The 27,378-nt window shown below is 38.0% G+C and overlaps 1 protein-coding gene across 1 annotated transcript; it reads right to left on the minus strand.

Annotated features, from left to right (window-relative positions):
* Window positions 1-5,013: 5,013 nt before the first annotated feature.
* On the minus strand, window positions 5,014-27,027 carry VPS39 (VPS39 subunit of HOPS complex). The gene is made up of 25 exons (XM_082762565.1): window positions 26,826-27,027; window positions 25,329-25,394; window positions 23,927-23,991; window positions 23,087-23,129; window positions 21,990-22,084; window positions 20,664-20,762; window positions 19,962-20,054; window positions 18,205-18,388; window positions 17,579-17,699; window positions 17,101-17,221; window positions 16,478-16,607; window positions 15,186-15,328; window positions 14,194-14,337; window positions 13,458-13,599; window positions 13,087-13,173; window positions 11,626-11,699; window positions 10,939-11,037; window positions 10,557-10,674; window positions 9,942-10,070; window positions 9,361-9,463; window positions 8,384-8,429; window positions 7,652-7,801; window positions 7,369-7,503; window positions 6,696-6,787; window positions 5,014-5,761 (listed from the first exon to the last, which is right to left on the minus strand). Exons 1-25 carry the CDS (start codon window positions 26,896-26,898, stop codon window positions 5,686-5,688), a joined length of 2,628 nt encoding a protein of 875 aa, XP_082618691.1. The 5' UTR covers window positions 26,899-27,027; the 3' UTR covers window positions 5,014-5,685.
* Window positions 27,028-27,378: the final 351 nt, after the last annotated feature.

A 27,378-nucleotide genomic window follows, 5' to 3' on the forward strand; every position in this document is an offset into this window, starting at 1 on the left:
TAAGTAGTGTCTATTTTTTTAATGTATTGATTTATGTAAGGAGTACTTGAGTGAAAGCATCACATCCTTTGATTAACTGGTTAATGAAAATCACAGCAGGCTAATATTAGCCTCTCCTACCCTGACTTGCTAAGTAGCGAACAACATTAAAAAAAAACACCACTCAAGTCAGCAACAATCATTTGTATCACAAAGCAAACAGTAGACCAACGTGGCAGTAAGCCATCCTCTGATATTTAATGGCCACCTCAATTTTAACTTCCAGATTTATGGTAAGGGAAGCAGGTAATCAGATGACAGATCAAATCTTCCAGACAAAGGCTCCTTCTCAAACAGCTAAGTACAATTCAAAATTGAGGTTATTGGGCATACCACCTTGTACAATGGACTAATTATAAAGCAGCTGAAGGACAAACACATTGGAACCGCTTATCAAATGTGGCTGTACTGCATTATGAATGGGTGGTTAAAGTAATACTCTAAAGCAGACTAAGTAACTATAAAGCCCAATGGGATAAGGCGGACAGGAAAAAAGAAAGGGAGTGTCAATCAAGGATATTTTACAAGAAAATTCTACAAGAAAACATGTAAGCACAATTCCGTCTCTACTACTGAGAAGCCTGATATGCTGGAGTTTCCTCCAAAAAAGTATCAGCTTAATTGTGTTTCCCAGAACCCAAGGAAACAGAGACCTGCTCTGCATTGTTTCACACAGAACCCAACTTTAGTAAAATCTCAAATCTACATTAGCATTGTCATTATCCAAAATTTTCATCCAGTGGTAAATTTTTTGATTCACTGAAATTCTGAATCACTGAAGAAGCACAGCACTGTTTTTTACATATGTGCACTAACAGGAAGTCATTGCCAAACAGATCAGCTAAGGAATGCTGTCTCAAAGACAACACAATTGGTCTTACCCGCCAGTGATAAAATCCAGTCTCTCTTCTCTCCTTTCTTTGGAAAAGTACAGCTGCCAGAAAAGGCAGCACTCTGTGTGGAACCAGGCCCCGCAGCACCTCACAGAACATGGAAAAAAAAATGGCCTTTTGTCTCAGTAGAAAACCTGACAAAAAACGCAGAAGAGTCCCTAGATATCTGGCTGTGAAGAGCTGCTTACTACAGGCTTGGTCTGAAGTTTTGCACATGAGCAGGCTTCGTTCCAACTGTGAGAAGCAGAGGTGTGGCCTGCACTTGCCAAACAACCCAGTTCAAAGCCTCACTGGCAGGTTTTTCAAATGCTGGTGCAAGATAGCAGCAAAGCAGCACTGGACAGGGAAGCTCTGAGTAGGAGGAAGTACTGCTGTGATTAAGCCACAACCTCACAATTACCAGTCCAGATTTTCTTTGACCTGATTTAGGACTTTGACTGTTTCAAAACCTTTCCAGATTTCAGCACACCATAAAAGAATATTTTTAAATAGAAATAAATTCCCATCTTGCAAGCCTGAGGAAAAACTGTATTTCTCATTGACTGCAGACGTTCAGAGAAGTTTCAGGGAGGCCTGAACTGAGACAGTATCATTCGTCCTGTTAGGACTCAGAACGAAAAAAAATCCAGCACCACATCTAGCCTTGCACTATGTGAGCTGTCTGCATAAAGCCATCCTTTATTCTTCCCCTTTCCATGTAGTATTGTCTTGATTCTTCCGTCAAATGTTCCTGAAAACTTGTACAATCGATAAGGCCATGATTCTATGTACTTTAAGAAATATCTCGGTAGCAAAGGAAATTGTTTGCTTGAAGTGATGCTTGTTAACAGCTGCTGATAGCTGTCTCACCTGCAGGTTTTTACCGAAGAGTATGAACTGAAGCATCAAACAACTGTTTCAACAGTTAGAAAGTGGTAGCCAGTAATGTGGCATGTCACCAGCACAGACAAATGTGATAACGTGACACATTCTCAGTAAGGTCTCATTAATTAATCATTTCCTGTCATTACTGTCATTCACTAGCTTAGAATTTAAGAAAATTAATAAAGCATTGGTGCTGGTATTCATAGCACAAACAAGTCAGTACTAGTCAGCGAATTCACAGACTTACAGTCAACGCACAGGCAGAAAGTGAGTACAGTACCATTGCAAAACAGCCAGCAGTTGCATTAAATGGTATGGTAAACACAGATGAAAAAGCAATTTCTTTGCATTTCTCCATATCATTGCACTTAAAGTGAAGGAGAACCCTATTCAGTTATAATAGAAAAATTACAGAACCATAAGCATGATTTAACTAGTATAGCTCATGAATGCAAATTACAGGAAAACTGAGGCTGCCTCACATAGTAAACTAATATGGAGAAATCACACATTCTAAACAGAATATTACAAGCAGTACTCAAAACCTCTATTTTATCTGGTGACTGCCTGATGCATTTAAACCAGTCTTACCTGCCTTTTCCTGAAGTTCTCTGCCCTCTTCCAATGAAATCTCAGTACAGGGACTGTATGTTTATACAATTTCTCTTGAATTTCTCTCTCAAGAACTGAAAGCTCTTTAAAACATATACATAAGAACAGTTTCAGAGTCACATATCATGCACAATGTTTGTGTACAGTTTTATCTATCTAGATATACTGTTGACAGACAACTTAATATCAGAAGGAGTTGCTTGCTTCTGTCATTTCCTATCCAAATAAGAAAACAAGCAAAGAAAATGGCATCAAAACATGACATGAGAAAGACGGCCTCATACCTGCTAACTTTATTCCTGCTAGGATTAGTATCCCCACAGCGGTAAAGTAGATGTCTGTCTATATTTCATTCAGTTATTTTTCTGTCAGCAATTATGAACAATTCAAACCATTGCTAACCATACTATATAGTACTTAAAATGTGCATGAATAATGCAAGCAACCCCTTTTGCTTCCATTAACAGCACTGAAAGGAGAGCTGAAAAGTCAGAAGAGATGAAGATTCCAAAGGACAGTATCAATTTTTATTTGTTTTTTTGTTCCCCACAGGTTGGTTTCTACAGAAGTAACAGCATACCCATATGTTCAATTGTCTGTCACAAAGACTCTTCCTCAGAGCCTGTATATCTCCTTCCTATAGGATGGGAAAAATGAAGATCTATATTCTAACACTAGGTTAGTCTTTGACCTACACTTCAAGCAACTGCAAATCTGAGAACCTAAACATTTCCTGATTTGGTCACACATAGATCAATCACCTTCACCCTCAAACAGCATTATACCGCTCAAAAAAAACATGTCAATAATTTTAGTATTCTCTAATAAGTATGTATTTAATAGTATAAGACTTTCAAAAACATTATTCAAAGAATACAGAAGTGTTTTTAATAGGATTTGAGAACATTCACAAGCATATTATAAACTTGTAGATCTAAAAAACAAAGTTGAGAAGTGGTAACAGCTGTCATATGACATGGTCTCATTTGGATTACACGTTATTAAAGCAGGAGTGATACTGGATCGCCTCCATCAAGCCTGACTTCCAGGAGAAAGTGAGGACTTACATATAAAAAATAATCTAGAGCAGCCCAGAAAGCTTAACCTCACAATGACTGAAACACACTGGTTCACAACATTTATTACAACCTATTGCTTTAGACAAACCTGCTGTATGGTTAAGTAAATCCAAACCACATTGCAAGAACCAACAAAAATATTACAGCACAAACCACATCTCTGTAAAAGGTATGCAAGAAAGGTGAACAGAGGCACAACCTTAACCGTGAAAGTAAGAGCACAATGAAGTTCCTCATTTGTGAATACAGCTCTCCTGGTAGCAGATAATTAACGTAAATAAAAATCATACTAACAGCACTAAACCTAAGATGGGTAAAAATCAGAGCAATATTGTTATATCTGTATACGAAGAATACAGGGCCTTGATAAATACCCTTCTGTCATTCTCAATGATCTGTAAACACAACTCTCCCGAAACATCCTCCCTCTGTACCTGAACTAGTATATAAAGATCTATACAGAATGTGCAAATTGAATATAAGTATTTTTAGGCTCTCTTCTTCAAATAGAAGAAATACAAGGTTAAAAACACCAACACCACCCATCCCCTCTTCTCAGCTTCTACAGAAAGACATCAGCAGCAATACTGCTCAAGATATCCAAATACAAAAGTAGCAAAACACTGGACCAAGAAATCCAAAGGAATGCACAGCATATAAACAATAAATACAAACGTGGAAAAAGAGAAGAACAGTTATCAAGGGAAATTATTAACAGTGATAAATGAAAGTGAATTAGGACTCTTGCCAGCCTACAGCAGATCTGTTCCTAAAAACACACCCACGTAACAATGGGTTACCTAAACTTATGAAGTTAGCTGAGATCCAGTTACACCTTAGGCAGACAGGCTTTATTACTTGATCATTAAGAGGTGGTATCTGACAGTTATATGTCATGCACCATATTATTTAATCATTACATATTTATAAGTATTGCTAGACCAGAATGTTTAGAGTCAAAGATCCACTCAGTTGGGTTATTTGCTACTGCTGCCTTTTCATTAATGATGCTCAGATTATTTCTGCATGAAACATTTTAATATCCCTACTACCAACTTGCTAGAGATTAAAGATATCAGAAAAAGAAGTTAGACAAGAATATTACAACCTACAAGGAGTATGGTACAATCCAGTTTTGTAGACCTCTGGCCCAAGTGTAACTTAAGAACAGTACCAGCCTGCGCAGACCACAGTTTTTCTAAAGCATTTAAAACAGAGAGATGTTAAAACAGAGAGATGAGTCTAAATTTTACTTCAGTGCTGGCAAGTGAACCAGGGACTGAAGAACTTTATATACACACATCACAAGTGTAGTCTAGAAGCTCAAGCAATGACTGTAGTTCAATCCCTTGAAAAGTTGCTTTACACGGTGTTCTTCGCTTTTTGGTATGAGTGCAGATGTGAACTTAGAACAGTTGCTGAGCTTCCAGAGATGCTAAGAGTGACCATGCAGTGCAGTGCAAACAGCACAGAAGTTAATTAAATTTACAGCTCTCAAACTAAAGTTTGTGTTTGTTTGTTTGCTGTTTGTTTAAAAAAAAAAAAAAAAAAAAAAAAGCAGCTCACCAGTGGTATCTCCTATTTGCCTGACAACCTGTTGTGGAAATTCTGTTTATCAGAAGATCAGGTGATAACACTGAACATCAATAAAAACATTCCTTTGGCCAGCATTTAAGTATTCCCATTACTGGGATGAAAAATAAAATTGTCTAGGTCAAGAAATAGGCACAGAAACCTTCTCTATGCTGAACACCTGGTGATCTCCATGCAATGCTGATACAGCTGCAAAGACTTCAAAGGAATTTTATTTTTTTGAAGAACTATTTACATATAAGACCAAATCACAATGTTGTTACTCCAAGGAGGTAAGCTTTATAATAAAAAAAGCTTGACTTGTGAACACCCTACAACTGTCTGTTAACTCACAAGGTTGGAGTGCATTACAAAGCTCACTGCTGATCAGTTTCTATTCTTCATCTGAGAGGTCCAATGTAGTTGCCAGCACTATAATGACATGGTTAAAGTCAATTTCTAGTAAATCAATACAGCCAGATAGGTACAGTCAGTCCACAGATATAAATTACTTCTACCCAGTGTAAGAGAACCTAGAAACAAGCCTCATAAATCTCAGAAGTATCAACTTCTTAAGCCGTCACTTCGGAATTGCATGAGTGTTGGTATTATGGAACGTGACAAGGTCAGGTGTCCAATGTGTTGACTTCTTTGGAGCAGAAATAATGCACAACTATTGCATTAGGGTATCGGGCAAATGCACTGTAAAAATAAAAAAACAGAACACAAAAAATCAACAGTAAATATGAACAGTTTTCCCAAACATGCCCTTCAAAGCCTTACTGAAATTTACTGCATTAGAAAAATTCTAGACAAACAAACCAATACTGCATATGCAAATTTAAATTCTGATACTACAAGCTACACACTAGTGACAAACCTGAATATGCACAACAGTAAGTATATTCAGACCTATATTCGTTAATATGTTTTGTAAAAAGGATCATTCCCTATCATTGTGAATGCTACTGATATACCAGAATGGTTCAAATCAACAAGAATGAATAAACCGATCATGTGGCATTCCAATGGAGTTTCAAACAAAAAAGAGAAAAAACACAACTAGAATTTATCTTCTATACCAACCCATAATTATTGAATAGCATATAGCAGAAGAATAGTTATTGGCATATAGGTATTAAGTGAATTAGTTCTACTTTTACATAACATTATTATTAGACTACAAGTAGTAATCAGCTAGGGAACCACAAAGCTATATAAAGAGTGATTCCACATACATCTTCATTTGAGATTCTTTACATCATCCTCCTTAATTCTAGGTAAAAAGCAGGTAGTAGGCAGTGTTCTTACAGAACATTCCAAATTCAGTATGGGAAGTGACTTTTTGCCTTCTAGAATTGCAAAGTAAAATGTTTTAAGAATTTCTCAAGGCATTTTATTCTGCTTTATTGAAATCAGGATTAAAACTCTCGCAATAAACTTCACTGACTGAACTTTGATGTTTTCCCAGCCATTGAGTGATATAATTTTTTAATTTGAACATTCCTCAAATTTCTCCCTCATAGTGCTGTTCTCTCTATATGTATGCACATTGAGTTTTGCAACCTTCTTACTTTAAGTAAACAGATTCATATTCAAATCTGTTTTCCAAACTTTAAGGCACATGCTCTCTTACCTGTTGCCTATCTTCTTTTTACATACAGTGCACACCTTCTCCTCTGTAATTATGCACTTCACTTGCTGATGCAAAATTCGCTCCTCCTGGACCTATAGGACAAGTAAAAACTTTATCAAAAAGCAATGCCATGCTACAGTTCCTTTCTAGCCTGGTGAAACTGAAAACTGCCAAAACATTTGATTTTCAGTGGCTATATCTTTATTAGCAAGTTGTATGCTACAGAAGAAGCAGTTCTGTAGAGAGAGACCCAAATCCACATTATACATATTCCAGGATTTTACTTTGACATAGTCTGATCTGCAGATTAAAGCATTCGAACCATTCAAGGGATGTTCAGGCAACTTTAAGTGCACCATCTGGTTCAGTTTATTTGAAAGAAATCCAGTCCGTGCTCTGAGATCATCCTACAAAGCACATCAGAGCACAGTGAGTCCAGGGACTCACAAAGGCACAAGCCCCATCCAAACTAAAATGAATGCACTTGACAAAAAAAAAAAAAACAAAAAAACAAAAAAAAGGTACTTTAATTCTATCTTGTACACATCTACTAATTTCAAGTGAACTACAGCACCATCTAGAGGACACACACCCCGTTTAAGGAATAGTTGGTTTAATACTGAGCATCAGTTTTAAACACCATTCCAATATATGACGGATGGTAGGTACTTACCCTCAGAAATTCAGCATGGAGAAGATTCTTGAGTACTTGATTGAATCTCTTCTTTTGGGCATTTTCTTCAAGGACTTTCTCTAGGAAGATTCGAATCTCACTAATCTGTGTATTTGCTGGTAGAAGGTTTATTGCCTAAAGCAAAATAACCTTAATTAGGATAAATTTTAAAGGAGTAGAGAACAAAATAGAAGTTGACACGCTTAGCTTTGACAGCATTAGTCTGTTCACATGTCTACTCCAGTATCTTCTAACAACAGTACAGACACTGAGTCTTTGTTACCTTGGTGGTATCCAGTTTGCTGTGATGCAGCTCCAACACCTGCAGAGCAGCCTGCAGATTGGCTTGAGGCTCCAGCACTTCCATCTTGATTGGCCCTAGGCAATGAACACTAGGTGGGGAGAGATACATCCGGAGAAGTGATAGATAGACCTGTTTCACACAAAAGGAAAGCTTGTGAAACCATTGCACTCATCCACAACCGAAATACTAGTAGAACCCAGAGACAGTACTCATGAAGCTGTACCTACTCCATTCAAAACTCTAAAATGGTCATTTAAACAGCTTTCATCTTAAAACTACAAAAAAAAAAAAGTACCAAAGATGTTCAAAGCCTTTTAAGACTTACATTCTATGCTCAAGTTTTTCTATGAAAGCAGTATTTTTTTTTTAAACACACCTTCCTCATAACACACACATCTTTAGAAAGCAATGTCATTGATTTTTAACTTGTGTGTAAATGTAACTGGAATAGGAACACAGTAGGTTTTCGTCTGAATTCCAGAAGCAATTTTCTACAGAATATATGCTCAATTCAAATGATATGGTAACACTTACAACAGAAAATAAAAATCAGTGAAAGCTAGTAAATCCTAACTTCCAAAAGCTTATACATAGTTTCCTATCCACCTAAAAAACTCTGAAGTCTATACAGAGCAAAAACTTTAAATTCCCTAACATGGCATGAACAGTCTAACACAGAAAAGGGAATACTGTGAAGATAAAGCTACTTACATCTTTGTTGCCATCTTTGTTTCTGTCATAATGTTTATGGCAGTAGCTAGAATAGAGAAGAATTACGTAAAATGTAGGGACAGCTTCGGAACCCAAAGGATCATTCCAGAGAAGTTAATATTTAAATGCTTGAATGCTGAGGCTATACATACACATGAGGTAACCATACTTTCAGTTCTGATCAATTGGACCAGGTCACATAACACTGTGTGCTTTGTGTGACAATGCTGAGAAAAGAGAGGTTTTGTGCAAGTTTCACACTTCCAATCAACTTAGAAGGATTTCATACAGAAACTAAATTTAATTGCATTAAAAAAAAGGACAGTGTGATTGCATCTGAATCACAAGGAAAAGGTGTCTATTAGTGTACCACTACATGCCACAGCTGAATGTCCTGTAACAGCCTTTTCATGAAACTAACTTCAAAAGAAGCTATGGTGAACAGTCCCCACTTTTCAAACACATCTGTCAGTGCTGGTTAGTTTTATTTTCAGTTAAATACTTCAGATTCACTTATAAGGTTCCCTGACACAATGGATCCAGCAAAAAAGATGCACCTTTACTGGAGGGCTGTGTGAAACTGAAGGTACTTAACTTTGCATCTGGGATAATCAATCTCAATCACAAGAGAAGGGAAGCAAAGCGACATACGCAAGTTCACAAACTAAAGACCAGTGGAAAGATGCATCTGACAAGGCGGAAACAAACAACTCATTAATGACAGTCATATTGCTCTAGACTAAAGTACAATGACAGAAAGGCAATCCTCAAGGGGATGATGTCATTATTTGTAATCAACAGATACCTAAAGAGCATGAAACTCAGGAAAACATGGAAACACAGAAGATCCTGAAGGCTTACAACATTCACACTCCACATACAGCAACATTTTGCTATACAACCTATATGCAGCACAGTGAGCAAACTAACCCATTAAAAAAAAAAGGGGGGGGAGGGGGGGGGAAGGAAATCCTTACTTTTCGGCCATGTTGGTGTCCTTCAAAATATGAACATAAATAAACAGAGCTTGCTCGTGCTTCCCCATACGACCCAAGAGCAGAGCACGTTCTTCTAGAAGACCTAGTGAGATAGCATGGAAGTCTAGTCAATAGCTACATAGAAAAATGAGAGCAAAAGGTCCAGTACTTCCATTACCTACCACATTAACAGAAGGAAGCATAAGGTATAGTCTAAGCATAGACTGAAGTTACACTAAGTATACTATACACTAGGAACAGTAACATTTTATGAATTCTTCAGTAATCTTAGGATACAATGAACTTCAGATCTGTTGAGCTACTCAAGCTCACCTAAAATTCAGGCTAAATATGTAAGCGATAGGAGATGCCACAAGGTCTTAGGATGTCACTTAAAGGAAACCTGCAGAGACCAGAAACACAATTCTGCCAGCAAAACCACAGCAAGTATACACACCAGTGATTTACAACAGACCTAGCCATCTTCTGTTTCCAGTTACAATGATTCTATAATAACTTAGGAGGTTTTGCTGTAAAATACAAGAAAAGCAATTTAGTTAGTCTATGGAAACTGAACTCACCATCAAAGGGAAAGTCACTAATTAGTCGACTAGGTTCGTAACAGCTAGACTTCTCCAAAAAAAGAAGAAGTTTTTTCCGGTAATCCCCCAAGTCTCCTCCTTCCTCCCCAGCAGGCACTGGAGTTTTATCTGTATGAAATAAAGAAATATCAGCTGATGTATTACAACTATTTCACTACGCTAATACACAACAGAAGATAGAAACAAAATTACATGGACCTACATTCTGATGAACCAGCTATATGGAATAAGAATCAAGTACACCCGAGAAATGACTTCAGCTCCCTAAAACATGTTAACCAGTGGCTGATTAGATGATACATTATTATTCAACACCCTCCCCCTGCCGTTACCATGCAGAATAAAGCAAGCAGTAGCTGACATTTCACTTAACCATGAACAAAGTGTAACTAAATTCTTTAACATTTCTAGGGAGGCAAGAAACCAGACTCCCTTATAAACCCATAACTTCCATTGTTCCAGTTCCTTCACAGTGTTTAGCATATCTTCCCTAGCGTATGGGTATTAATAGTGCAGGCTTAGAGCAATACACTATGGAGGCTTCCCTGCACTGTCCCATCCCCTGTTTTTTCCACCAGAAAATACTAAACATACCTGCAGGTAAAGAATGGAGATATTCTTTCATTAAGCCCTGCACTTTCTCACAGTACAGCTGGATCAGACAATTGTGAAAGTCTGCACCAATTTCTTCCCACACATGAATGATGTGTTCCTGTAAATACACATTTAGGTTCAGTTAAAGATACTTACTCTGGAAAGTAATTTATCAAAAGCAAGCAACAATTCCAAGATTGCCTTTACCAAGCTCGACTTCAAGATTTCATATTTTAAGTCATATTCTACTTGCTGTTAATTATTTTTCTCTGTACAACTTATGGCAAAGCTACAATTCTCCAAGACAGCATCATCCTCCAGCACCTTGAGAACTGAAGACTTACATGGAACACATACTGAACATAGTACACTGAGTTCTTACCAGATAAGGAATAGCCAAACTTTTGAAGTTTTCTATCAAGAAACTGAGCACTTTATCTCGTGGCAAAGCTTCCACTTCAGGGAGGTCTTCTGTAAATATCTGTAAAATAAAAATATATTCAAAGAAAATATATATATTATATATATATATATACACACACACACACACTTCTTAAATGTTACAGTGTATTTTCTCTGAGGCACTGAAGCCCATAGTACACAAAAAAAAAAAACCTGAGCAGCTTATTTAGGCACCTAGAAGCCGTGTCACAACTGAAAGGGTTAACAAACATCCCCATTTCTGCCCTAGCTAACACTTATCTTTTACAGTGCCAAGCACCTCCTAAATACAGGAAGTCAAAGAAAAGTTAGAAAGGCAAATTAATATTTAACATTTAAATATTAATTTAGGCTCTTTTACAAAAAGCGTGATATCAAAAACATTAAATGTTGTATCAAATGTAAGGGATATTATGCTTATTACAAGGTAAGGTATTCGAAGAATGGAAGAAACAGAAGAAAAACTGAACAGCTGTCCTGCTCTATCTGTAGATAAGCTTACTACAATATTGAACACAGACAATACCATTTATACACTATGCTGGATTTAATGTTAACACATGGATTCTTAAATCATATACTGTACTAGGAATCTCAATGACAAGGTACTTGTTAAAGCCAAACTTACCTTCAGTCCATCTTCAGGAAAATCTCTTAACACCCAGACAGAGTAAGAAAATACTAAGTGCAAGTTCTCTGTGCCTGGAACACAAGAATTAGCAGTGCTCAGTGTTAAATTTCTGAAGATGTACTTACAACACAAGCAGATGCTTTCAGAGCTAGCAAATCTTCATTTACAAAAAAATCCTTTTTTGTTTTCTCCTCTATCATCAAGGAAATCACATTTCAGGTTAAAGACAATTTCATTACTTCGCAAACATGAGTTCAAACACAAACAAGTAATGACACTGTCAAATTCTAAGCACCACAGAACTTATACAAGTCAGACCAAAACCTAGCTCTGTTGTCTGAATCTCTTCACAAATATTTTCCCTTACGAACATCAGCCATTTGTTTTTATTAGGGTAGAAAAACACTATACTTTTGTGTAATTTCCTTCAGACTTTCAGTCTAATGTCTTCTGTAGCAGAGGGTCAAATACTTTCATAATAAGTAGTAAATGAACAGCTGACATAGGTCCATCAAGATGAATTTATCAAAATGACAATCCTTTAAAAAAAACACAGAAGTGTGTTTTGTAAGGCTATAATCTGAATGTCACATATGCACCTCATTGTCTGAGAGATGAGTGCCATTAGCAAATTGCACCAGTGAATAAGAAGTGTAATGTAAGAGACATGGCATAAATGGGAAAGGTCTCAATGTCAAGGTAAATAATGTTTACCATTGAAAAAACATGTTGCTAACAAGAGCCAGCAAGAGTTCTTGAAAGTAATACTAAGTAATAAGTAATATCAAATTTTGTCAATAATTTAAGACTAGGAGATAAATCCCTTATAAACCACTCTGGATGGTTCTGTCTGCTTTACTAGTACTGTGATACATTAGAAATAAATAGTATCATTGGATGAGAGGGGACTATTCTCATCAGCAGCAAAACCAAAAAAGGCCTTGGAAGTTCACAATGAATAGTCAACCAAGCAAATTGTTACTATGATGCTGTGAACAGCAACTTGAACTGTTAGACCATAACCTAGATTTCTCTATGCACAGAAAACAAAAACTTCATACAGGATTCTTCATCTAAGCGGTGGAAAAAAAAACAGAACAGCAGCTAGCAATTAGATTTTCAGATGAAAAACCTAATCTAGAAGTCAGACTTAGTCAGTGATGGCAAATCAACACTGGAATAAAAGACAAAATACTATGTCATATTCTCTACCTATGATTTTTTTATTATTATTATTATTTTTTAATCAGAAATAAGGAATGTGTTCTATTAAGACACTCAAGTTTGAACAGGACACACCTGAACTTAATACTTAAAGTTTGCATTATGTAAGAAAACAGACTAGATGACAGGGGTGTCCTTTAGCTTGATAGTAGCTATAAAGTTGCTGAACAGTAAAATAACCAAAGCCCATGAATAGTTAACATCTTCACAGAAAAAATGGTCTCCATCATTTACCCAAATGCTGCAGATATTGCACTGTCCTCTCATGACCCTTCAAAGGTGAGTTGGCTTTCTTTGACTGATCCACCAGTACCTGTAATGCTTTCAGATAAACAAAAAGATTAATTCCTTTGCAACGATGAGTATCATTCCAAATTGAATCACAAAACAAGATACATTTCACATTAGGCTACCTGAGAACAAAAAGGCTTCATTGTAAACATGCAGGTCATACAGGTAATGGGATCTAAGATAGATTTCATCACAAGAGAGACCCAGAAACAAGTCCTCTTGAGGAAAATTATCTTCAGTGGGCTGGTAATAAAGACTAGGGAGTACTTCCTCCTACCCCTTCTCTCTTCTCCCCAGCCCAACATCATACCTACCTTTCTCATGCAAACCTTTCTTCTCATACAGTATTATCAGCTCACTGTATTTATGTGCCTTCTTTAGTACATGCTCACTCTCCTCAATATGGCAGTGATTGTTCTCCAGACGTAGCAAGGGTGCCACAAGTGCTACATTTGTCTGCAAGCAAAAAGGGAGCATTCAATCATACTTCTAACATGCTCCTCCTAAACTCATAGCACACAAAGTGAGTTAAAACATAGAAATAGCACAAGAAGCACATTTATTTAACTAAAGTGTTAAATAGCTTAACATTTTAGTTAAATAAGATAAGTTAAATAGCTTAATGTTTTAGGTCAAGCCTCATCCTCCTTAAAAATTTCCATTCAGAATTTGTCGGAATTGAAGAAAAAACAATACATCACAGCTATATTCCCTTTCTAGAATAGAAGCCTACTTTGGAAAACATTGTTCACAAAGATCACACTCTTCTGCATTTAATAGTAAAGACAACACAATAAGCATTTCTCAAAACTTCAAAACACATTGACAAGGCAGAGGCAGGCACCCAAAACAGATGCAGCTGCTTTGTTTCATGAAACTGCCTCCTGACCAATGAGGGAACTAGCAAAGACTCCCAGATCATTTTTAGACCAAAGTGAAACGGTTGTGTGAGAATTTCGAAAGTACCTCCTTATCCTCCTCCTCAAATTTTTCATTCTAAAATACCAATACATTTTATAGGGATGACCTTTAAGCCAGGCAAAAACTCACATGGAGGTAACACTTCAATAGTGTGGTATCAATGATTTGTAGCAGCTTCTTTTTGGATTTGATTGTGGGTGTTCCTTCCATGAGGGGCGAAGTACTGGACTGATGGTCAGAATCATTTAGCTTCTTTACCAGTTGACTTCTTTTCTGGAGGACGTAAAATGAAGTTTTAACATGGAAAGGCCATGAATTTCTCCATTCCACCCCAACAAATATATCCCACCAAGTAAAAATAAATTATATTTAGTAACTTATTTTATCAATCAGTTCCTAAAGAATTTTTATTATTTCTAACTATTCAGCACTTTTCCCACATCATTTAGGTGTGTACATTTGTTTTGCAAATTTATACTTTTGTAAGATGTGTGAAGTCTCAAGAAAATCATCAGAAGGAAACAGTTAATCTGAACAGAGACATTTTAGAGAAATCAATAGACACTTAAAACATTTGGAGGACAACCTACAATTTGAATTACTATATGTAAAAAATATGCTCCTTAAAACACAAGCTTCCTTTGTCTTGTAAGAATGGCAACAGAACAAGTCAGAGTCCAGTTGCAAGAAAATGACGGGAAGCTATTGTACCCAGTACCTCCTGTTCCACTTTTTAATTCATGCTTTTGACCCATCTCCTGGAAAGAGTGCCCTCCATAAAACAGTCATAAAAAAAAAAAAAAAAAGATGAAAAGCCCAAGTCCTTTTTGAAAGGCTACTGAAAATAAAATACTAGATTCACATTTGGATCTAGTCCATGAGTAAGTTTTACCCAGACCTCACAGAAGTCACATGTCTCTCACATATCTGTGTAATACCTCACATCTTCCAATTTCCCCACTTTCTCAGGAGCTGCTGCCATAGAATTTCCAGCTATGAAGACAGCCTATTAAGGCTAGTCTGACAGAGCTGGAGTAGGCATACTGCTTCCTGCATAAAGCTACCCAAACAAATACACTATACCTGAATAATCCTGCTCTAAGAACAGATATAGCACTCACTTGAGTTAGGTAGTCTATCAGAGCTAAATGTGCCTTCTCCAGCTCTGCCCCTGAGAGCCCTGGCAGGGGGTTGGGATACTGTAGCTGTTTCCTGTAATCTGTGGGCAGGAGGTCAGGATACAGACCCATCACATGAGTGGGATCTAAGCAAAAAATAACTAGTATTAGTAATCATACATAACATACTATTTTTGCCAACTCTTAAATGTAAATTGGCCTTTGAGTACAGTTAGCTTTTCAACAGAGTGGTTGTCAACTTGCATGTCCATGAGGTTTCAGGTAACACAACTCGCTTATTATGAAAAAGAAGCTAATAAGGCAAAAGCAGCAAGAGAAAGACTGTTTTAAAGTCCAAGCAGAACAAGTTTCAACCTGTACTCTTGGCACACACTGAAGACAATCCATTATAATCCTTTTACTGCTCTTCTTGCCGAATCCCAGCACTAACAACTCTGAAAGTAGGACAGGATTTCTAAGAACAAGCGATGTTTTAAGAAAAGATTTACTGGGCTTTTGAAACATGAACTGAATGGCACCATCTGCACTAATTAGCATCCATTTTCATGGAGTTTAAACAAATTCAGAATTACTGTCCTCTAATTTATGCTCCAAGTATTTCAAGTTCTAAGTCCTTCTTTTCCACTGTAGTTTTGAAAACTAAGTATGATGTTAAGCATCACCAAGGAACATAAAAGTTCTAGATTTAAATGCACAAGGGATGTGCTGTCAACAAAGAATATCAGTCTTAAGCACTATTCTATGGTACAGTCCAGTCTTCAGGTGGTCTTCCAATTAGTACAAACCAGAGGAATACCATCAGAGACCATTTTGACTTCCAAAAAATCACAGAAAAGTTTCCTGGCTTTGGTAGCTTAGTCCATTAAACAGGAAACAGGGCTGAGGGTCCTCAGCATGGTCAGAGAAGAAGGTGTAGCAGATCTACAGAAGTTACTCATTTTCCATTCCAAAATACGAGATGACTTTTGACAGCTGTTGAAACCCTAAGCTTTAAGGGTCTGTACATGCCATATACACTGCAGAAAATGTTACCAACTACACCCTGCACAAAGGGCAAATTCATGTTTTACATTAATTTACTTCAGTTTCTTTAAGTTAAATACTATAACCAGTATAAAAAGCAAAACAGCTGTGTAGGCTACTTTCCATTCACAAGAAGACTGGTCTGCACAAGACAACATTATTTTAAAATGGAACCCAAACACACAATGACTTTTGAGCTTCATTTCATCTCTCCTAACTCAAGTAATCTTAAGGCCAACCCAAGCATTTACCTGTACCAAGTTTGGCAAAAACTTGCATGGATTCATCAAAGCGCTTCTGACAGAAGAGGTTGAAGGCAAAGAGGTTCTTTATGTGGTGTATTTGTTGTCGCTTCTCACTATCTGAATCGTCTTTCATTTCCTACACACAAATTGATAAACATTAAAAACTTTGGGGCATCACAAATGATAAGAAAAGCTCTAGAGAAATAACAGGAGTATTATATTTTGGAGAGATTATGAAATCCAGAAGCCTGACGTAATCAGAGAAAGATAATCTTCCAAAGTGAACACCTCTGATATTGATTTTCATGTACTACGTTCATTGTGTCAGTGAGATAACCTGAAAGGCTTGAAAGCTACTTCTGGTTATCTAAATACTTGCTGTATCACAGCAAGTATGTCATCATTTGCCTTTTCAATTTTTTTTTTTCCAGTTAGCAATACAAAATGCAGTTAATTCATTTTAGTGTAGCTCTAAGGAAGTTTTTGGAAACCAGAAAAACCTACAACTGCAAGAGCAATGTAACTAAACATACTGCTTTGGCATCTCTAAGAAATTACTGTTTCAGGAGTAACTATTACAATAATTCCCAGTCATTTCACTTTGAACCCAAAGAATTTTGAGTACTTACTGCCAACTGCAAAGCCAACTCAAATTGTTTATCCTGAAGAAGTTGCTGGATCTGTGTGGCTATGGACACTGGGATGAGCCGCCAAACAAAGTGATTACTTGCCACATATATAATATTTGTCCTGCAAAGAAGTCAAAAGGTCATTTACTAAGTTCCAGAACCAAGAAAGGAGCAATACTCATACAAACAATCCTGGTTAAAACACGCATGTATCAATCAGACACAAAGGCAACTTAAGCAATATTGCAAAGCAGAACGGAGCAGAAATATCTCCAGTAATCAGATATTCACAAAGATGCACAACTCTACCATATGCTCCTTAAAGTACAGCAACCACCTTTCCGTTCACAAACAACAACAGACTGCTTCAATGCTGCTACTCAAGCCAGGGGAGTCAGAAGAGCTCCTCTCTCAGTTTTTCAGCATGCTACCACACATACAGACAGCCCAACAAAAGCAATCATGCTCTGCTTAATACCCTCCAGAGGTGATGAAGCGTGGTCTCTGTAGCTCAATACTCTGTACCAGCAGTCGGGGTTCAAATGTGCGGATCTCCACATACCTCGGCAGAACAGCAATGATGTAGGGAGGCTGGTGCTCTATTGGCAAAACAGGTGAAAATATAAGTTAATTGTTCTCTCTTGAAGCAAAGCAAGGCTTCCTTTTTTTTTTTTTTCCCTCTACTTGAAATGCATGCCTTTTTTGCTTATTAACAACAGAAGTCAGTGCTCAAGGCTGACAGCAACTTGCTAACAAGGCTTTTTGTTCATCTTTCAAAATACATAATTTCTGTGGCACTCAGGTACCCACAAAAACTACAATGCTTTAACACACCGCCTTCCATTCCAAATCTTGTTCCTGTGAAGGAATAGGCAATAATGCCTGTTTTTCAAGAAGGAATCAGGCAAGCAGACTAGAAGCAAAGAAGGGGAAGAAACAAAAATAAACAAATAGAACCCTCCACAGCTGGAAAGTACAATTTGCAATACTTTAGAAACCAGTTGTCACACTTCAAACCCAGCTAGTTTCTAAACACCAGGAATGCAACAATTTTATCACTTCCAGAGCAGGAAAGAGACAAAAAACTTTACTGCTAATACTCACCCATGGCTATAGGAATATCTGTCCAATTCAAGGCACATTTCTGGGTACAGACCCCTTCTTCATTGAGCACAACAGTTAGATCATCTTGACCAACTGCAACTTTTCCATCTGCCACAGGGGCAACCAGTGGTTCCAACTGCTTCCCCGTTGGAAAGAGTTCTTTGATGGATCCTTTTCCATCCACCTAAGATATTTAAGAAAACAGAATATATGTTGTTAAAAATAACCATTTCCAACATAAAGAACAACAAGTACCTGAAAGTAAAAAAAAAAAAAAAAAAAAAAAAATCCATACCTAGTAAAAAGATTCAGAACCCAGATTAAACAGTAACAGGACAATTGCAATTTTAAATGCTAACAACAGTATTTTCTGCATATTAACATTTCTCTTAATTATACATCATTTAGAAATAAAGAATTATTGTTCTTGTGTCTGAGGTGACATAGCCCTATTACCACAGCAGTAGCTAAGCACAGAGATTATAAAGGCAGATAAAATGTCTAGCATCACTAAACATCACTAAGAGGTCCAAACACCTCTTGGTGTAACTGCAAGATTTAATCAAACTTTAACATTGTTTGTTTTCTAACATGAGTAAACACTGCCACATAAGAAACAAACTAAAAGCAAAGCGAACTCTCCAGACTTTTTCCCTGCCCTATCTTCTCATTCTTCAGGCCATACACTGTTCAGGGAACTGAACTCAACCACCCCCCCCACACACACACACTCAAAACCAAAAGAAACAACCAGAAATTCAAAGAGATGTTTCATGAGTTGATCTAACAACTCACTGCTGCCAAAATGGAGAATCTTCCTCCCTCAACTCCAGCATTACAAGTCAAGCACTCCTATAAAAGTCACCAGCTAGCCAGCAGAAAACAATTCCATAAAAGCACAAGTATTTTTATTGCATATTTGGTGAAATGAAGCTATTCAGTAATGGGCTGGAAAAGTAGCAGATCCAACCAGAAGTAGACACTTGGACAGCAATTCTCTACTCCGGTTCCTTGAGCAGCTGCACAAACACTTGTACCACTAAAACAGCAGGAATCAAAATCTACAAGAGGGATACAGAAAGGCACCGCTTCCATCATTAATATCAGCTTAAAATGACTGTAAAATTGCTACATCGTTTTCCTATCAACTAAAAAACAGAGTTGTGATTGTATATATGGTACACCTCATCCTCATCTCATTTTCCTGTAATATAAGCAGAAGCCAATTCTAAAGGCATAAAATGAATGGACTATAGCTATCACATGAAGCGTAAATGGAGACCATAACACTAAATTAACAACAGAAAATTTAGAGATTTTCAAAGAGAAACTGCCACGATTCAGAAAGAGAATCAAAAAAAAAAAAAAAAGAGTTAAGTTGCTCTTTGTCCCAGATAAGAAATTATTTGTCTTTCTGTCATTTTAAATGTAAGTTCTTCCTTAAAACACTAGATAAAATGCAAGCAGAGTTTACAAAGACAGCTGCCTAACCAAAAAAATCTTTTCTGATGTCTTTTTTCTGCAAGAGCTTCAAACACTACATCCAACAGTGACAAAGCAGAGATCACTTCCTGACAAAACTTCAGTTTAAAGAGGACATATTTAGATTGCCGTTTCCAAAAATGCATAAAACAAGAACACCAAATACTGTTTTTCATATCATCTACCAGCTAAATCCTTGAACACTGAAGCATCCTACATAGTGCCTACTGCTATTCAAATCTCCTTAAATATCATATTCTAAAACCCACTCTTACCCGTATGAGATAGTAGTCCCTCTTAAAACCCACGCAGATAGAATTTTCACACCAGGCCATAGACTTGGGTACATCAGGTACACTGAAATCCCCCTGGGGAAAACAAGTCAAAATGGTAGTTACAAGAGAAAAATCGAATGACAGAGTGTAACAGACAGTTACATCGTGTTCCCCAGCACACATACACCTGACTTCTGCTGGTCAAGGAATAACAGTACTCAACTAACAGATCAGATTCACACGCAGATAAAAGGTGTGCTGCGAGTCAGCTGTGTAAGTGCTAGAAAAGCAGCATAGCTGAATAAGCAACATAAATATTTAACGAATCATCTTTATCACTGTGGTATTCAGAAGTGCAGTTCTCTGCGCTTGTTGTCAGCAACTACCTTCTGACTCAGGACCCACTTCCACAGAGGTATTGACAGGTATGTATTTATAAAGGCTGCTTGCTAATGCATTTCACTAACTTACAAGCACGCTATAGAACACAGCCTTTGACTCAAGTCACGGAACTGCATTAATGCCATCAACTGTGACTTAAATCCTGTATTTGTACTTCTACATACTGCTGTTTTGTTAAATCACTGCAAAACCAACAGGACTCAATGCTCTAAAAGTCAGTAGTGCCTCTAATAGGGATTCCACAAAAAGTAGTAGAGTCCTTGCTGAAGCATGCTAGACTACAGAAACAGTCCAACTCACCTGTAATTCATGGAACTCTCTGTCCTTCCAAAAATAAAGTTGTAGCTTCTTCCTCACTGCCACACACATTCTCAGCACCTCTTCCCCTGTATCTGAATGCTATGAAAATACAAACCTAAACTCATTAATACTAGAAGGCAAAGAAGATAACAAACCCTAGTGACTCCTCAGCCTGCAGCAAGGCTGTCAGCTGACAAGTGGCTTTGTTCATCCTCACCAGAAGGGGATTCCCTAAACATGGAAACAGAGAGAAGGCAAGCAGGGTATCTAAGAACGAACTTTGGTTAGATAGCAGGAATTGTGACACCAAGGAAATACAAGAACAAAAAAATAAAAAGAGCACAGAAGACAAACGTGCAAACAGAAGATACGTCGAGAGCTATCAGCCCAGCCCTGAAGACCAGGATAAACAGCTTGAACTCTGTGCAGTATAGGAAAGGGGAGGAAATGGAGCAATGCAAAGAATGTGTTATGCTGATAAAAACATTAATAGCTATCTTTTACATTCCACCCTGATGGAAGATTCCTGACAAGAAACACTAGTAAAATTACATGCCTATACACACAAACAGTAGGGCATTTTGGAATGACCAGATTTAAATGTGCTTCAAAAGACATCACTAGTTTTAACACCTAGGAAGCTCTAAGTTCTTACTAGAAAATACTTAATACTAAGCTTCCCATGGTGCAAAGAGATAAAGGTACTGATGAAGAGCACTAACCCATTGTCTTCTGATTATAAACAAGATTTCTGAATAATACAAGTAGGCTGAGAAAGTCAGTTAGATAAGAATAAGTCACTCAATTAACAATAACGTATTAACAGAGAATAGATATACCTCATCAAACCATTTTGTGGCCTGAATCTACCATAACTGCCCTGGGAGTCTTGGGGCAAATGCAGCTTAACAAACAAAAATGCAATATAGTGATAGAGATCCTTGCTGTAGGGAACCACTGCGACCCAGTTCACCAACAATTTAAGGGATGGGAATGGCTTTTATATACAAGAGGACCTTTCAGAAAAAAAGGCACCTTCAAAGTTACCACAGGACAAAAATGCCTTCAAGTTTTCTATTAGGAGGTTCAAGGCTACAAGCACAACAGACACAGGAAGATATGTAACAGAACAGAGGACGAAGATTATGGGGCCTCCATTCGTTGCCTTAAGGAAAGCTTCAACATCTGTTACGTACTTATTTTAAGAAGCACCAAGGAGCTTGTAAGTTACACAAAATTAATGAACGAGATCTATACAGCAACATAAAAAGGTACCCTTATAACAAAGTGGTAAGGACATCTGTGCCACTGTGTTCCTCCTCTTACCTGAAGATCACAAGTGAAGAGAGATGCACCTTTTGCCTTGGAAACTGTAGTGATTTGTTGAAATGTCAACAGGTCGTGGACATAAATGTTATTTTCTGTTTTAAACAAAATTCCAATTATTTTTCAATATTTAACATGCATTGAGCTCATTGCTAATTCAAACAAATTACACAGTTTATGTTTACATAAAAAGAAGAACTTGTGAGAGAAATTAAGAGCTCCAAGAAAGGAAAAGGAACGTTTTCCCAAAAACTGAAAAGTGCTGAGGCACAGAAAGACAAGCCAGTACATGCAGAAGAGAAGACTAACACCAATTCTGCTAAAATTACACAAAGGAACTGAGAACAGGTGCTAAGCAAGCAGAGGAAGCGAGAGTGGGAGACAGCAAACAGACCATACAAGAGCAAGTTCATGATGGAAGATTGTATGAACAAAGACCATTTTGAACTGGCTCCTGAAATTAGTAGGAAGTGAGTAGTTGCAAATGGAGGATGCTGTGGTCAAGTTTTTGTACGCACGAGGACGCAGGCAGCAGAAATCTACGCATGCTGGAGTCGGAAGTGCCGGGACTTGGAGACCATAAAGAAGGGAGTAGCAACATAGGCAAAAAAAAGACAGGAAGATCATAAGGCTAAACAGAAGCCAAAGACAAGCAAATTTAGATCTTCCAAGGGAGGGTAAAAGATCACTATCTGCAAATAAGCTGAATTTGGCACAATACATCTCAGGTAATTTTTATACAGAAACAAGTTTGGACAACACAAGTTTTAGCACCTATCATATTTTTGTGTATATATATGCCAATATACATAAATTTATATATATATACACACACACAATTTAGTTTATATTTTTTTCATTTTTAATCACAAAACTTGTTGTTAATACTTTGTTCTCCAAGTTGGCTTGCAACAAGCAAAGCTGCTTCTCATTCTAAGCTGCATAATGCTTCCTCTGCAAGGCGACAAAGCCTGAATACCAGACAATGACTTTCCAACAACTGGAGTTACTATGTATGTGCAGAAGGAATGCAATGATTTGGCCATGTGTTGCACCAACAAGAGCTCACTAAATATTACAACCTTTTCTTTACTTACCTAACAGACTGACCAGAATTTTAAACTGAGAAACAACATGAATCTGAAAGAAAAAAATCTAATTAGTGGTTACTTTCATAAACCAAACCTCTGAAAGAAACCTGATTATAGATTAAGAAAATACATCTTGTGTACTCTCAAAATAATAAAAACAGCAAGGCAGCTATCTGCGCACAACCTTCCTCCTAGATTACTGCAACCCCTTTCACTTACACCCAATTTTTCAAGTAGCACATAGAGCTTGTAACCTAAGCTAATAAAAAACATTGTAGTACACGGTACGTTACAAGTCCAGGTGTACCTCTGAACACATGCACAAGCAAGAGGCTGCATAATCTTTTTTGATATAAATCCTTTCCTGAGTATCAATACAATCAATGAGCCAACTTCTTCCAAAAAAAAATAAAAATCAAATAGCGGTAAGACTGGTAGTAGATGATCAGATACTTCAGTTCTGAATTCCAGGTAACAGGAGTAATATTCACATTGCCACATTGCATCCAAGAGTCAAATTAAGTATTGCAGTCTGTTGGTATATTACCATAAATTTTATAAATATTCTCACTCAAGAGTAGATGAAGATTTACTGCAAACAACAGCATTTCCATAAAAGCCAGAAATAAACCCCTACATCCCAAATTTTCTGCTCTAACAAACAAACCAAACATATTGCTATTATGGGAAGACAGTGGGCAAAAACACCAGACTGTGCAGCCCCTAAAAGAATTTACATTTTCAGGATTTTTTTTAAGCTTAGCACAGATTCAAGTCATACATTTGAGATTTCATTTCTTGCCTGAAAACACTGGAAAACTTTTCCAAGAAAATGGTATTTCCTACCTGTTGAATCTTTTTTGAGAAGTTCTTGTTGGATTTCTCTAGCGTCACTTCAAACCTATTGCAACCTACCAAAAAGATTTAAGACAGTATGTAAACTGAAGTTCCCCTTAAATTTATGACCGAATAAAATCTTACACTGAATAGATCATAAAGAATTGTGAAAGTAAACTTGGCCACTTGAATGACGCTTCAAAATACCTGGGCTATCTTTAACTTAACAGCTAAATGCATCAGAAGGTCTTCTACATAATCAGGTGAAAATTAAAATTATGCTACCTGTGCTTGTCTGAGAATCTCATCAACAGTTATGACTTTGCCTTGCTGGATTTTAAATTACAAAATTTGTTATTTGTTTTGAAACCAATAGATACAAAGATACCCGTAAAGAATGTATCCACACCAATCAAGTATCAGAAACTTAAATTGCTAGGGAACACATCACTGCAAAGTAGACAAGGAATAAACATTACACCACAAGGGTTTAAAAGGAGTTTTATGGATAAAGACTTACAGACACTTTCTGATGACAAAACCTCTCCTGGCACTGATGCAAAAAAGGGGGAGAAATTTACCATGTGAGATAAGACACTAGCAACTCAAGACTAGCATGTTCTGATTGGAATAGATGGCCTACAAGTTTCAGAAAAAAAACAATCTGAATTCAGTCTCAAGAATCCAAGTAGCTACAAATGAGTGTCTTTCCAAGAGCTGATGAACTTGGACAGAGATGTTTGTTTTCTTCCTCTGCTGTCCCACACTAGACTACATTACTGTGTTCAATAACACGAGTTTCTACATAATAGCAGATATTGCAAAAATACAAATCCATCTAGTGAAAATCAATTTTAATTAAGTTTCAAATAGAATAGTGCTCTTTGTGGCATCTCCAGAATAGACTACGAACACTTGTAACTGTCTAAGAGGGAGAAAGAAGAGTAAATACATGACAAAAATAGTTAGGAGGGCTCCTTCTCTCCCATCCCATGATGCTGATGGGCCCACTGAATAAAGCTGCTCTTTCACTTGTTTACTAATCCAGTCTTTTATTAACAGATGACAAGCATCAGACTTCTGACAACTAGCACACTGTCTGCTTTTCTGCATGTTTATGCACAAGTACTGTATTCACAGAAATTACACTAACTTCCTGCAAAGAGAAGGTCTGGAGACCTTATATAAAGCATGCTTTAATGCAGGCAATAGGCTGACCAGCTATCCTTCCCAAACACCTTATAAATGGTATGTACACTTCTATCAAAGATCCCACACAAATATTCTTTAAACTCTAGGTAGGAAAAATCAGCAATTGAACATATTTGTGGTAGCATAACAGCAACATCTGAAGTGCATGAAATAAAAATAAAATAACAAACTTTTCATGACATACTTAAAATGAACTTACCCATGTCTTTCTTGATCCTGTAAAGAAGAAGATGCCCTTGTTTGGTACCAACAAGGAGCCATTCCTCTAAAAAGAGTAGGAAGAAAAGAGTCTAATCAGTACCAGCAAAGACTTTCTTGGCTAAGCAGTGTTTATCAGAGCACCTGGAAACGTGGCTCAAAAGTCAAAGAGGACTTCATGTGGTGACTACACACAAGTCTCCCACCATCTCACCAGTGCAAGTGCTAGATAGCAGCTTGCGTTCTCAGGAAATGATGGACAAAAATCAAACAGTAAAACAGAGGCTGCAGCAAAGACATCGCATCTTGCTTATTCATATGACTGTAAAGATAAAAGCAATCGTATCTTTTGTACAATCAAGAGAGGAAATAATCTATTCTTCAAACATAGTCCCAGAGTGGAACACTGCTACATAACAATTGTCAGGAAGACAAACAAGGATTTCTGTCTTTTTTTTTTTCCTCTTTTAAGAATGAAGTTTTTTATAAGAACTTTCTGAAATAGTCAGCTATGCCTGAAGCAACTGTGGCGGCTTTGCTTAAATTGCATTTGAATTGCTTAGACAATCAACAATCACGTAAAGATTTATAAAAGAGAACCGAACCCATTTACATACAAACCCTGGCAAAGTTTCAGACTTGGAATTTACAGCATTTACAGCATGCAAAAAGTATAGTATCTTTACCAGGTCTCAAAATCTGACTGAAAATTTTCCTCCTTGCTTAAGATCATATAGTAAAAAAGTATATACAAATATTTATTTCTACAGCTAGTACCTCCTCACTACCAAAGACACTTGTATTTTAATCAAGTTTTGTTTCCTGCAAGCCCTCCCTTCCATTAGTTGAGGGAAGGGTTTTAAAGCCAAAATTAAACCTTTTTATGCAACCATGCTGTCACGGGCCTGTGGGTTTTGGTTCCTTTTTGCTTTGGCAAAATAAGCGCTTTCAAAGAGATAAAGATTAAAATCTCAACACAAAAATAAGTGATCTTCACATCTCCTCTTCTACGTAACTCCAAACAATTCACGATCAAACGCGGCAGCTTTATTAACGTTACAGTGCTGTTTTTCAGACAGATGAAAGGCTGACGATTCCACAACGTGTGGGGGTTTTTATCTCCAGTTTTGTCCCACTGTGGCACGTCTGCTGGAAACCGCTCAAGCGCCTGGAGAAGCCTCAGCGCTGCGAGCAGACCGGTGGCTGCCATCACCTGACCAACAAACACCTCACCCGACAGGCCCCACACCACAATCCCTACATTTAGAGAACACTAACACACATAAACTGGATCCAAACCAAGCTTTCAATGCATTTAGGAAATAAAAATCAGCCGAAATACAGACTACGGGTTTTCTTCAGCGCAGAAGCGGCCGCGCTCCCCGCACCCCGGGCCTGCCGGCGGCAGCCGCCCCACCGCCGCAGCCCAGCGGCCCCAGGGAAGGAGAGCCAAGGAGAGCCGGCGGCGTTTCGGGCCGGGAAGCCGGGGGAGGCTCACCCCAGGCCGCCAGGCAGTCGATCTGCAGCGGCAGCTTCTCCAGGATCGGCACATGCTCGAAGGCGTCGTGCATGGCGGCGGCGGCGGCTCGGCTGGGCCCGGCTGCGGCAGCACCCGCCGACCGGGGGCTGGAGGGCGTCGTGCGGGGCTCCCCCTTCTCCGAGGCGGCCCCGGGGGAAGCTCCGCCGCCGCCACGGCCGGCGGCTCGCAGCTCCCCGCCCTTCCCGGCAGCCTCCGCCGCCGCCGCTTCCGTGCCGGAGCTCCGCCCGTCCGCCCCGGCCCGCCCCAACCCGGCTGGGCGCCGCCATGGCGGCCCCCCGCCCGGGGCACTGAGGGGAGCCGCAGTAAGCGTGTGCTGTTGGGTCCTATCCGAAACGGGGCTTGAGGGTATGGGGGTTGTTCTGTTTTCTCGTAATAACCTTAACAGGGGTGAGCTAAAAACAGGTAGCTAAAACTTAAAAGCTAAAAACTTAAAAAGTGACCTGTATAGCCTGAAGAAACCAGAAGAGAACAGCAAAATAGCTCCTGTGAGCGGAGGTCCTAAATTTTTCCT

This window comes from Aythya marila (assembly GCF_965140915.1).
Source record: "Aythya marila genome assembly, chromosome: 5".
NCBI lineage: Eukaryota > Metazoa > Chordata > Aves > Anseriformes > Anatidae > Aythya > Aythya marila.